This window comes from Candida jiufengensis, assembly GCF_024610255.1.
Source record: "Candida jiufengensis strain CBS 10846 chromosome Unknown scaffold6, whole genome shotgun sequence".
NCBI lineage: Eukaryota > Fungi > Ascomycota > Pichiomycetes > Serinales > Debaryomycetaceae > Lodderomyces > Lodderomyces jiufengensis.
The window spans coordinates 446,820-460,982 of record NW_026261557.1 but is presented as its reverse complement, the minus strand read 5'-3'; the positions used below and the strand labels follow the sequence as shown (position 1 = coordinate 460,982).

Here is a 14,163-nt window from a genome sequence, read left to right as displayed (position 1 = left end):
TAATTTACATCCTTTTCAACAATGGTGTAATTGCAAGCCATTTTTTTTACTATTATTTTTTGTTTCAAATTTGATGCGAAATAAATTTGTAAAAAAGACAAACATTTGTCACTGTAAGCAAGGTGTACAAAATCATACAGAATCATTACATACATCGTAAAATCGATAATGAATCAAATGTTGCATTGAAATATGCAAAGAATAGCTACACTTAGTTAAAGTAAAGACCACAACGTTTGTAAGTAATTCATCAAATAGGCGTTTTGTTATGAGAATTTAATTTCGGTTTTTCAACGCACAATTGATACTTTATGATCAACATGCTGATCTATTAATACCTCCTTTCAACAAATTTATTTGTGTATAAGTTAGGAAGAGGAACGTAATTGTGTCTATAAATTAATATAACCAATGAATATGTATTTAACATCTATCACATTATGATTTATAATTTGATATAAAATTTGAATTTAAATTTAAAAATTAAAATTAGAATTTTAAATTCGCGTTAATTTTTTTCCGAAACTTTAAACAGGTTATAATTAAAGTATTAAATTCACAACTTCTATAATTGAGAAATGTCAAAAAAAACTAGCATGAGCTATAACGTTGATTTAGTGTTACCTCATTACCCATATTATTTAATAAGCTACTACCAAAAGTTCAAACCAAGCAGTATGGAAAAGATATATTTCCTAAGTATAGAATNAAAAAAAAAAAAAAAAAAAAAAATGATAATAAAAAAAAATAAAGATTTACGATTTAGTGTAAAATAAAAAAAGTAATTCTAAATATGCAAAAAAATGCAAGTAATTTAAAAAGGAAATCGAAATTACAAATTTGGAGTTTTTGAAATATAATTGTGTTATTTAACTATAAGCCTCTAAAAGAATAACCTTACTATGATTAGTTTACAGAGTTTCGATTTATATCGAGATTTTTCTGTGAATAGAGCATTAGCAAAATTAAGGCTATATTGGTTGACTTGTAGAAGTATAAGTTAAAATATAGACGTTTGTGAGATCTTGCATAGATCTACAATATAGAGCAAGAAATAAACATAAAAATTAAGCGATCTAACTTAAAATTTTAAATATAAAAAAATCAAAACAATAGAAAAATCTAATGCGAGAAATAAACAGTTCTCGTAAAAAATTAATTTTGATTCGTAATTTTCTTAATATTTTTAATTATTTTTATAATTAATCTTAATTATAATTTTACTTGCAAATTTTTTGAAATTTTTCTGGTTGGGTATTCTTATCATTATTTTTGTAAGCATGTATAAAATTAAATCAATATTCCACTAATTAGTATTTTACTACTCTTTTTAAACTTTTTCCTCTTTTTGATTCAAAAACTTTAACTTTAACATTCATTTATTTTGATTTACCAACTATTATACATTCATTTTTAATAATTCCAACTACTATCCATTCATTATAAACAGTTCAATTACTGTACAATTATATTTATCATTCCTTACTACAATTCATTCGTTAAGTTAAAAAATAATCTCAATTATACTCAAAACAATTATAAAAAATGAATTTAAAGTTTCTTTTTGCAACTTTAGCTCTGACTTTAGTAATTGCAGAAAAAACAGTAACAGAAACACAATATGTTGATAGTCCATGTATAAAATATTTAGCACAAAGTTTATTACCAGGTAATCCTGAAGGTCTAACTAGTGGTATACCCATTGTATTTGTTCATGAACCAAATACACTTGCTGGTAATGCAAAAAAACCAAAACATACAGTCACTTCAATAATAACTCAAACAAATACTCATATAGTTTATAAAACAGTTTTACCAACTGCAAAAATAATTAAAACTGAAAATCAACAACAACCAGTAGCGACAACCTATACTATTACCACTCAATCAACTTCATTACAAACTTCAAAAACTTGTTCAAATAATCAATGTATAACTTCATCTTGGGTTGTAACTATTCCTCGTACATACACAATTACCGGTCAAGCAACTTTAGCAACTGTAAGTTTATCTGAAGGTAATCAAGCAGGGGCAACAACCATTAATGGGGTAACAAGTAGATCAAGCAGTGTAGCTGCTAATGCTGGTAGTGCCACAAGTCCTTCAAGAACATTATCAAATTCAATACCAACAACAAGTGTTGCTACTGGTGTTACCACAACTTCAACGATTTTTACTGCTAGTTCAACTCCAGAAAGCACTTATATAGAATCAACTTCATTTGAATCAGTACCAACAACAAGATCAGCTCCAGTTACTTCGCAATCAATCGTTTCAGAAAGTAGATCAGTTACTATTGATCCTTCTTCAATTACTGATGGTATTACATTATCAACAAGTTCAATCTCAACTTTTACAGCAAATGAAAATTCAACATTATCTAATCCAACAGCTATCGCACCAGGAGCAATAAGTGTAACTAGCTCAGTATTGAGTACCGCTAATTCAGCTGCAAGTAGTGATGATGACGATAATGAAACTTCCTTTAGTGTTTCCACTGGTTTCACATTATCAACTATTTTAATTACTTCATCGACTTTAGCCCCTTACACAAATACCTCAAGTTTTTCATTATCAACTTTTGAAACTGTTTCAACTATTTTACAAACAAGTTCAATACCAGTTCCAAGAAGTTCTGAAGAATCAGCATGGGAAAGTGAAACCGAAACTGCATCTGAATCAGCATCTGAATCAGCATCTGAATCAATTTATGAATCATCATCTAGTTTGTTAAGCTCTTCAAGTTCTTCAAGTTCTTCTAGTTTATCAACTACTTCAACTGAATCAAGCACCACTTCTTCTGCTTTACCAACCATAGGAGCTGAAGATGAAATTTGTTATTCAGGGGATTTATTCGCTGCTATTGATACAAGTGCACCACCAAGTGTTTTCTCAAGACAACAATTACCATTATCAATTCCAGCTGGTGTTAATAATAATGGTTTACCAATTCAAACAAATAAATTTTATGCTAATTTATTCCTTGCTAATCAAGATTTGATGGTTTATACTTATCCATATGGTATATATTGGAGTAAAGTAAATTATTATGGTTTTGGTGTTCAACATACAAATGTTGCAAATAGAGTTTTTGGTTCAATCAATACAAATAATGTTGGTGTTCCATCATATTATTTCAATCCAACTAATAATGGTGAACTTATTTTATCAGCAACTACTTTTGATAATTCAATTGATATGGGAGTCACCGATATGACTGAAATGGGAGTTAAAGTAACATTATCAAAAGGTAATGATGATATTAATAATGTTGAAATTCCAATTGTTCAAGGTATGGGTTTTGTTACCGCTATTTATAACGGTAATTTAGTAGCTGAATTGAATTCATTATATGGAGTTGGTAGTTTACTTCTCGAAGAATCAAGTGCTTTATTACCAAACGTATTAAAATATCGTGCTACTTTATTTAATGATGTTGAATGGTTAATTTATGTTACATTACCAACTGCTGATCCAGATTTCGACTTAACTGTCGAAGATCCATACCATATAAAAGCAACTAAATCAATTGATGGTTTAATTGTTCAAATTGCTGTTGCTCCAGAAGTAACTGGTGATCCATTTTATGATGCTGCAGCTGGTATGTACGTTACTGATGCTCACTTCCAAGGTTCAGTTGTTTGTTCAGAATCTGCTTCATATGAATTTGTCTATGACACTAAAGGTACTTCATCAAGTGGAAATCCAATTATTTTTGCTTTACCTCATCATCTTAGTTCATTAACTTCATCTGGTGCAACAGGTATTAAAGTCGCATCTCAAACTAAAGGTGATATGACTGGGTTCTTAACTAATACTTTATCATTCTCAGAAACCATCGATAAGAAAATTCAATTTTTACCATATATTGATGGAGCTTCAGCAATCAGTTATTCAGCAGAACAATTAACTTTATTAGCAAGATCTGCAAATGATGAATTAGCAGCAAACATTGCTTTGACTGTTAAAAATATGAACTCAAATTATTTCTCAGGTAAAGTTATTGATAAATATGCACAAATTTTATTAGTTGTTAGTGAAATTATTCAAGATGATGATGTCACTGAAAGTACTTTAGATGATTTGAAAGAAGCATTTGAAACTTTCATTAATAATGAACAATATTATCCATTAATGTATGATACAAAATTCGGTGGTGTTACTTCAACAGCAGCACAAAACGGTGATGATGGAGCAGATTATGGAAGTGCTTATTATAATGATCATCATTTCCATTATGGTTATTTTGTTCATGCAGCAGCAGTTGTTGGATTAATTGATAAAAAATTAAATGGTACATGGGCTGAAGATAATAAAGCATGGGTAAATTCATTAGTTAGAGATGTTGCAAATCCATCAAGACAAGATTCTTATTTCCCAGTATCAAGACTGTTTTCATGGTATGATGGACATAGTTGGGCAGCAGGATTATATGCAAGTAATGATGGTAAAAATCAAGAATCAAGTTCTGAAGATATTCATTTTGCCTATGGTATGAAATTATGGGGTAAAGTTGTTGGAGATTATTCAATGGAAGCAAGGGGTGGATTAATGTTATCAATTATGAATAAAGCTTTTAATATGTATTTCTATTATAAATCAGATAATACAGTTCAACCAGCTGAATTTTTACCTAATAAAGTTAGTGGTATTTTCTTTGAGAATAAAGTTGATTATACTACTTATTTTGGTACTCCAGCAGATCATCCAGAATATGTTCATGGTATTCATATGTTACCAATCACTGCCGCATCATCATCAATTAGAATCCCATCATATGTTCAAGAAGAATGGAATGAACAAGTTTCAACTTTCATTGGTAATGTTAATGATGGTTGGTTAGGTATATTAAGACTTAATCAAGCTATAATAGATCCAAAAGATTCTTATGACTTCTTTAGTTCAGATAGTTGGACTAATAATTATTTGGATAATGGACAGAGTAGAACTTGGAGTTTAGCCTTTTCTGGTGCATTCAATTAGTTTAATTGATTTAATTCAACTTAAATTAACATTTTATAATTCTGTATGTTGTATTTTAATAAAATTTATTTGTAATTTTTCAAATTTATTTTTTGTTGTTTATGGTTTCTGTCTTATGAATTGACAGTACTTCCTCTAATAATACTCTATTGTATTTTCTTTTCTGCAATCATATATTCCATTTATTGTTAAAGAGCCAATGATTTTCAGAGTTGGAGGAGAAATCAAAATGGAGAATCTACATGATTCATTCGAGTTAATTATACATCATACAAAATTTTACATTAAGTGCCTAGTGGACCTCCCTTAGATTCAGGAGCTAGACTTGTTAAATAAACAACTAGACAATATCTCGATGAATACAACTTTGACTAACAATTATCAAATGCAATTAATAGTTATGGCCCTGTTTCACATTTCCATCAAGGAGGTACCATCTATATACACGAATCTGTAATATAGACGATACACATGGAACGATTACATGGAATTCAAAAGATTATTTCATATAAATCATAAAGCAATGATGAGAACACCGTCTCATATCCAGATAAAGGTAAATTTAAGAACAATCGTCATTTGTAGATCCTTTAAATCAAATCAATCTTCGGTCAAAACGAGGTTGATTCAACTCAAAAACCTCTTGAAAAACTCTCAAGAATTTTGAATATACCAAAATTTCAAAATCTCAAATTATTTTTCTCAACTAGATAGATTTCTCCGTTGACACAATACAAATTTGGAATCAGAATATTCAGTCAAGCCATTCATTATTTCGTAAAAAGAAACATTCACGTTACTGACATTTAAAAACAAGCAAAAATCTTTTTCAATCCCAGACTTAAAATTCTTTTCATAACCAAATTGGTTATCTTGAAAGGATGTAAAATAAACATAAATCAAAAGTCAATTTGAGATTTCATCAATATAAATCAAACAAATCTTGATATATACTTAAGATGGTAAACCCCACCTTTGATTTATAAACTAAAACAATTGCCAAAACTCAATAATCTCTTTATAAACGAATTCTCCAAATTTAAATATAAATTAATCAGCAGCTAGCAATTGTATCAGGTCCATGATTGTGCTACGTATGTAGATCACAAAATGGTCTAAAACAGTAAATAATACCGAAAGTGAATTCACAAGTTGCCTTATGTGTTGGAAGTATACGAAATAAAATTCGTGGTTTCACAAGTTTCAAAATATGTTGAAAGTTTAGTCAAATTTTCTTTATAACTTCTTTTTTTTTTTCTAAATTCATTTTTTTTTAGTCTATTTCTAATTTCTCCTTTTTTGTGTTTTTATTAAGCATAAGTTATTCAATAATTTTAAATTATGAAGTTGATAAGATACAAATCCAAATACACATTAATGTGATCAATAAATTATAAAATTAAAAGAATCAAGTATATTAAAGTTTATTAGGCTTAATTTGTGTATTAACATTATGACTACAATACTTTATTAATACTTGAATCAATTCAAGATTTATGAAAAATTAATTAAAACTATTCTCATGAAAATTCTATTTGTTTGTCCATTGAAATGTGTATTTGTTAGTTGATTGTTGCTTAACTTATATAGTCTCTGAAAGTATTTTTGAAATATTGATTCTTTACTTATCATTACTTCCTCTCTTAAAAGATTCCCCCAATAACCAGTACCATTCGTATGCTTACAATACACGACTTGCAATGAAGTATGTTGTAACCATTCCAAAGATTGTAAGTGTAATAGCCAAGGTTAAAGTTTTGAGAAAAAACCGTTTATCTTTGCGTATTTGCTCTGGGGACCTTCTAAATTGATTGTGCCAACAAGACTCATTAATACATTGGCATTTTGGATCTATTCCACTCATATGAATCAAATTTTCAAAATTTTTGAATTAATTGGTATTACATGTAGATTCACTGAAATCGAATTTGATTTACTGACAGAATTGACAAGGTTCTTATTAATTGACTTGTTTGAGATTGTTCCTTTTTTTGTAACTTAAAATAATCAAAAAAATAAATATTATTCTTATTTAACTATTGTGAACTATATTTTACTAAAGTCAACTATCAATGTTTTCATTTGCCAAAAAATTAGTTGATAGGTTTGAGGGACATACAACAGAACCATCTAATGATATATATTTCAAAAATGCTACTCAAATAAATAACAAAGGATATGCTTTACGAGTTTTAAATGTAATTCCTCATTCAATTGCACATCAAAAAGGTTTTGAATCTTGGTTTGATTACATTATTAAAATTAACAACCATGAATTACCAATGCTTTATCCGTCTTTATCAAATTACTCATACTCGATTAACGAAGATGGAAGTATCAATTACGGAGGAAATACAACTCCAGAACAAGCAGCAGCTATAGATTACGAATTACTAGCAAAAGAATTATCAACATTGGCCAAGAATAAACAAGAAGTAATACTTGATGTTTGGAGTGCAAAAGGTGGAGTATTGAGACAAATAAGTATAGACTTGGATGAATATACCCCATCAGAAGAAGAAGAAGCAACTGGATATAAATTATTTGAAAATAATTTTAAACAAATTGGTCTCACAGTTGAATCACAACATTTGAATACATCAACTTTCGTATGGAGAATATTAAACACACATCCTGGATCTCCAGCATTTAGATCACAGTTAGTACCACACTCAGATTTTATTATAGGTTGTGATTCAGCACTTGATTCAAATTCAAAAGGTTTATTAAGTAAAGGTGGTGAATCATTACTTTCAAATACAGTAGCAAATTATTATAATTATCATCAGAATGCAAATGGTGATAATGTTCCAATAACTTTTTTTGTTTATAATCATGATTATGACATTTTACGTCCTGTAACTGTTAACTTATCACGAAATTGGGGAACTGGTCATAATAGAGGAATTTTGGGGTGTGATGTAGGTTGTGGAATACTTCATAGAATACCAGAAGTTATTGGAAAATTTGAACAAAATTCAATTATAGATGATGTATTATTTAGTCAAGATCAAACTCAAGAAGAATCGATATATACTGTACCACCTCCAATTACTTCATCAATAAATAACCCACCGCCACCTCCAGTTGCTTCAGCTCCTCCAAAAGCTTCTGGAACAAGAAAGAAGAAACATGTAGCTCCAACGAAAGCTGATGGTTTAAGTGACTATATGAATGAAGAATTAGAAAAATCTAAACATTTGGAGGAAGCTTCAAAACCTAAAACGAATGCAGACGATGCTGTACCTCCACCTCCCCCACCGACTAAAGCTAGTTAGTTAGTAAATATAGGTGATTATCAAAATGCATCTACTTCAAAAATTTAATACAAAAGTTGGTTCTCCTTAATTTGCATTTCAAATTGGTACGTTGCAACTGTTTCACTCTAGATTTCGATTCATGAAAGTAAAAAAATTAATTCAGTCAAAAATACGATGTAAAGTTCAAAGATCAAACTATTCAATTCAAAAAAATTCCAAAACACCTTGAAAACTGCTCTGTATCGGATTCGAACCGACGACCTCCTCTTCGCATATCTAAAATTTTCTAAACTTTGAAGCAAAACCTTAGGAAGAAATTTTTAGTACGAGAGAGTTGTAATAGCCTCTATACTAACAGAGCCGTTGTAATTCGGTCCCAATTTGCCCAGTTGGACAATCGGTGAAAAATCAGCGAAAAAGGGTCCTGGTTTAATTGCTCTACTTGGTAGTCGTTACATAAACGACATCAAGAATCATTGATTTAGTGTTAACCCCGACACGAGAATCAAAACAAAAACACCAACAATATATGAGTAATAGTGAAATTTCCGTCAAATTGTGGTGAATTATTGATTTGTAATATATAAATGTATGGAATTTCCCAATATTTACATGTAAAGGTTCAGTTGTCTTAGTACTTATCAAATCATAATCCACATATCATGAGTCAAAAATCATTTTGGGAACAAATGAAAGGGTTTCCCACTTTTCAATTAACTTTATTATGTTTATTAAGATTAGGTGAACCATTAGTATTCACTTCGATATTTTCATATATATTTTTTATGATTCAAGATTTTGGAGTTGCTAAAAACACAGCAGAAATATCAACTTATGCTGGTTATTTATCATCAACTTTTGCAATTTTCCAATTTTTATGTTGTGTTCAACATGCTCAAGCTTCTAATAGATTTGGTAGAAAACCTATATTGTTGTTTGGGGTGTTTGGTACTGCTATATCCAGTATCATATTTGGGTTTAGTCAAAGTTTTACTATGGCAATGGTTGCTAGATCATTAATGGGAGCATTAAATGGTAATATTTCAGTATTAAGAGTAGCTGTTGGTGAAATTGCAACTGAAAAAAAGCATCAAAATATTGCGTTTTCAGTATTGGCAACTACTTGGAATGTTGGTGCTGTAATTGGACCCTTAATTGGATCTTTTCATTTATTCACAAGACCTAAAGTTAGAGTTGAAAATTATAATGAATTTGTTGACAAATATCCTTATGCAATGTCAAATATTGTTTTAGCTGGATATTTAATTTTTAGTATGATTTTGGGATTTTTGTTTTTGGAAGAACCTTCAAAGGAATTCAAAGGAAGAAAAGATTATGGATTGGAAACTGGAAATTGGATCTTGGAGAAATTAGGAATTAAGAAAACTAAAATTAAAGAAGCAGAAGAAGAATACCAAGAAGAAGGAGAGAGAGAAGTATTATTACCAGCTGAGGAAGTTTACAATTCATTAGAAGACGACGAAGAAGAAGTTATTGATAGTACTTTAGTTTCTGGAAGGTATGGACAAGCAGCAAGAAGAAGATATTCATCAGAACAATTAGGACCAGTTGTTTCTAATAATCAATTAACTACAAATGTACAACAATCTTATTTTAGTAGAGAGGTCTGGACTGGACCTGTCATACAATCAGTATTATCTAATTTTTTATTATGCTTTCATTCAGTTTTGTATTCTGAATTTTTACCAGTTTTGTTGGCAAGTCAGTTGGTAAGATTAGAATGGCCCTTCACAATCGCGGGTGGTTATGGTTGGTCCACTGAAGATATTGGTAAATTATTGTCTACTACTGGTATAGTAGGTACATCATCTGTTGTTTTATTATTTCCATTTTTAGATCACCACCTCCGAACAATTACAATATTAAGAATGTCATTCGTTTTGATCCCATTTGCATATGCTTCAATTCCATATTTCTTGTTTTTCAAACAAGACTACGATCCTTCAAATCCATCGTGGTTATCAACATTTTCCATTTATCTGGTTGCATTACTTTTATCAACAGTTGTTTCAATAAGTTTTTGTGTTTCAATGATAATGGTTCATAGATCATCAGCTGTTCCATCTCATAGAGCTTTTATTAACGGTGCAGGTATAAGTTTAAATTCTTTAGCTCGTGGTATAAGTCCTATTTTATTTGGTCACTTTATGACATGGTGTAATGAAAATGATGTTGGAGGTATACCTTGGCTTGTATTAGGTATCATGGCGTTAATATGTTTAATTCAATCATTTTTCATGGATGAATATGATGAAATATAGATTTTATAGATTATAGACTAAATAAATTAAAAGTGTTGCAAAATTTATTTCCTGTATATTTATACTTTTAAAATTAAAACATATGAGAGTATTCTTATGTATTTCAATTTGAAACAACACCCATAATGTCATTATTTACTACAATGGGGATGTTCATAATCGATGAAAATCGTTATATAGATCCTCCAGCTCCTTCACAAACAGATATTATTGGTGGTGCAGGTACATATGCAATAATTGGAGCAAGAATAGTAACAGAATTAAATAAAGCACATTTAATATCAGGAATAATAGATAAAGGAACAGATTTTCCAACTTCAGTGCTAGAGGAATTAAAAAGTTGGTCAACTGGGATTATATATAGAAAAAGTGATAGACTAACTACTCGAGGTTGTAATATTTATGATAAGGGAATACGATATTTTGAATACTTAAGTCCAAAATTACAAATTGAAGTTAAAGATATTATTCAATATGATCAATTGAAGAATAGTAAAAGTTATCATTTAATTTGTTCAATTGATAGATGTAAATCAATTGTAGAAGATATAATAAGTTTCAATAAGGAGACAATTTTTATTTATGAACCATTACCTACTGATTGTATACCTGAGAACTATGAGAAATTAACTAAACTATTACCATACATACATATATTCAGTCCCAATCTAGACGAGGCAGAAGAATTGACTTCCAAAAACCTACCTTTAGAAGATCTAGCACAAAAATTCATCAAATACCAAACAAAACCAAATTCAGGAACAGTCATTAGATGTGGGGCACAAGGCTGTTATATCAGAACAACAAATAATGTGACATATACTCTACCTGCTTATCATCAAGATCAATCAAAAGTAATTGATGTTACAGGTGGTGGTAACTCCTTTCTAGGAAGTTTCAGTATGGGCTGGATACTAACTCAAAATTGGTTAATGGCTGGAATTTTTGGGAATATTGGGAGTGGATGTATAATAGAAAAATTAGGTATGCCAACTATAGAAGGTGATAAATTTAATGGATTATCATTTAAAGATAGATTCACAAAATACATAAAAGAAAATAAAATCATTACTCATTAAAAACTAAAGAAACATTATAGAAATTAATTTAATTCTACTCTACTGATTCTTCCTCAAATTTTGAACTCATACTTGGTGGTACGTTATCTTCATGATACAAACTTCTCATAAGTTCTTTTTCATCTGTCCATCTTCTGATCTTTTTACCATAAACATATAAAGGTATGGCAAATAAACTTACAAATAATTGTATACCTCCATAAGTTACATAAGCGTCTTTGTAACCTTGACTATCTGCATATTTGTTATTAAATAATGAAAAACAAAAACCCAAGAAATTTTTCAAAAAATTGAATGAAACTAATGTTTCTGCCGCAAACATCTTGTATGAATCAACAGCAAAAGTTATAGCAGTAGTTGAAGCCATCGAGGAACCAAATGACATAGCACCAAAAAATATAATTGGAGCAATCCATGGGTTTTCAACTGTTGAAGACCATCCATATCCCATTAGTCCAATAGCTATAAAAAACGTTGATGGTATAATCATAAATAATCTAAATTCTGGTTCATATACTCCTCTATTTTTTGAAACTAAGAATCTACTTAATCTATCGGATATTAATCCACATGATAATGAACCTAATATACCTCCAACAAATGGTGATATATAAAATAACCCTACTGTTTGTTGATCATAATTATATGGAGGATGTCTGAAAATTTCTGATATAGTTTCTGATATAACAATAAGCCAAACAACAGCTAATGCATAAGTTAGTGAACCAAATAATACATGTGGATAAGTATATAATACAAATGGTCTTAATGCAACCATCCACCAACTATCTTTAGTATATCTACCTTTATAAATCTTAATACTATGTAGATAACTATGCTTTTTCTCTTCTTGTGTAACCTCAGTTAAACCAACTGGTTTTTCATCATCTTGTTCATTAGTAGCTATTGATGATGTTAAACTATTTCTTGATTGTGTTCTATAAGCAAAAGCATTTGGTCTTTGAGATGGTGGATGATATGATGCAACTGATCTTGCTAATTGAGTTTCTTGAATTGATCTTTTAGAAGGTTTTGGTGATCTATCCCAAAATGTATCAGGAACAAATAATACAATCATTACCAAAGTAAAACCTAAAAACATTGCTAAAATCCAAAATAACCAATGTCTATCCAAGTATTGAAATACTAAACCTGACAAAAGTGGTATAATATTTTTACCACCCAACATTAACATAGTATATAATCCAATTCTATAAGCTCTTTCATGAGCAAAATAAATTTCTGCAATAGTTGAACTTGGTAAACATTCAGTTGGTGAAGCTCCAATACCTGTTAAAACTCTTGCACCCATTAAATTACCAAAATTTTTTGCAACTCCTCCCCATATAGCCCCCATCATAAATATAAATGTTCCAGCAATATAAACTAATCTTTTACCATATAATACAGCTGTGGGACTTGCAATAACTGATCCACATCCCAATGATAACATAAATCCACCAACTAAATATGAAATAGTAGTTAAAGGTTTTTTAAATTCAATAACCAATGTAGACATACCAGCTGCTAAAATTGGAGATTGACCACCACCTAAAAAACTTGCTAATCCAATAACTAATAAACAAATATCTCTTCTCCATACAGACCAATTTAATGGATCATTTGGAGAATCTTGAGGTTGAGGATTTAATATAACTCCAGTTGAAGATTTTTTCATTGAATTTGTTTCATTTTCATCATTTGGATCATCCAACATTATAATTGTTCCAGTTACTGATTTTGCCTTGATTTGTTTTATACCTAATCGATATTTGGGTATATCATGATCATGATTATTAGTTGATGTTGTCATGATTTATTGAATATTTGATTTAATGGTATAACGATTTAAAAACTCTTTTATAAAGAGAAATTAAATGAAAAGGAATGTCAAGATATATATATCTATATTATATGTTTTTAATTATAATTGTTGAATAGTAACGAATAAATATTTTGATTTAAATTTTCTTAATTTATTTTTATTTTATTTTTATTTTTATATTTTATTTTTTTCTTAACAATCAGCCTTACTCTTTACTTTGTAAAGACACAAAATGAAACATTGTTATCATATTTTATATAAAAATGTTTTATGGATCCAAATTTAGATACATTTTTATTGTTTTATAAAATCAAACAAAGATGGAGAGAGACTGTTGAACATCCCATATCCTGAATTAATTTAACTATTCTTCGCGATGAAGATTAAGCTTCATTTAAAGCTATAATATTTTGGTATATACGAATAATAAATAAACTTTGTGATTTAATTTATGAAAAAAAAAAGGCGGTGGTTAATTAAAATTAATTAAATATACTAGTCTACATTTACGAAGATCTTTTTGATAATTTTAAAATTTTATCTAAATTAAATTTAATAAGGGAAATAGTTGAAGAAATGAAATAACTTGTATTTATATTTGACTTGTATAGTTATATAATATTAATTAATACTTCTTGTTATCTATTTGTGGAAAAAAGTTAATCAAATTATAATAAATTATTATAATTTGAACTTTTGTACCTTAATTTCCTATCTTTTCTTCTTTATTGAAT

General features: G+C 29.1%; 5 protein-coding genes across 5 annotated transcripts; 4 read left to right on the top strand and 1 right to left on the bottom strand. All coding sequences in view use genetic code 12, as the record gives it.

Annotated features, from left to right (window-relative positions):
* Window positions 1-1,545: 1,545 nt before the first annotated feature.
* ENG1 (endo-1,3(4)-beta-glucanase) lies at window positions 1,546-4,983 on the top strand (the record flags this gene model as incomplete). Its single annotated transcript, XM_051761636.1, has 1 exon — window positions 1,546-4,983. The coding sequence occupies one exon, from the start codon at window positions 1,546-1,548 to the stop codon at window positions 4,981-4,983; it is 3,438 nt and encodes a 1,145-aa protein (XP_051621680.1).
* A 2,072-nt stretch (window positions 4,984-7,055) lies between these two features.
* Window positions 7,056-8,261, top strand: KGF54_001283 (uncharacterized protein; the record flags this gene model as incomplete). Its single annotated transcript, XM_051761635.1, has 1 exon — window positions 7,056-8,261. One exon carries the CDS (start codon window positions 7,056-7,058, stop codon window positions 8,259-8,261), a length of 1,206 nt encoding a protein of 401 aa, XP_051621679.1.
* Window positions 8,262-8,905: 644 nt separating this feature from the next.
* KGF54_001282 (uncharacterized protein) lies at window positions 8,906-10,525 on the top strand (the record flags this gene model as incomplete). The annotated part of the gene is made up of 1 exon (XM_051761634.1): window positions 8,906-10,525. The coding sequence occupies one exon, from the start codon at window positions 8,906-8,908 to the stop codon at window positions 10,523-10,525; it is 1,620 nt and encodes a 539-aa protein (XP_051621678.1).
* A 125-nt stretch (window positions 10,526-10,650) lies between these two features.
* Window positions 10,651-11,604, top strand: MAK32 (Mak32p; the record flags this gene model as incomplete). The annotated part of the gene is made up of 1 exon (XM_051761633.1): window positions 10,651-11,604. One exon carries the CDS (start codon window positions 10,651-10,653, stop codon window positions 11,602-11,604), a length of 954 nt encoding a protein of 317 aa, XP_051621677.1.
* A 34-nt stretch (window positions 11,605-11,638) lies between these two features.
* HOL4 (Hol4p) lies at window positions 11,639-13,417 on the bottom strand (the record flags this gene model as incomplete). The annotated part of the gene is made up of 1 exon (XM_051761632.1): window positions 11,639-13,417. One exon carries the CDS (start codon window positions 13,415-13,417, stop codon window positions 11,639-11,641), a length of 1,779 nt encoding a protein of 592 aa, XP_051621676.1.
* Window positions 13,418-14,163: the final 746 nt, after the last annotated feature.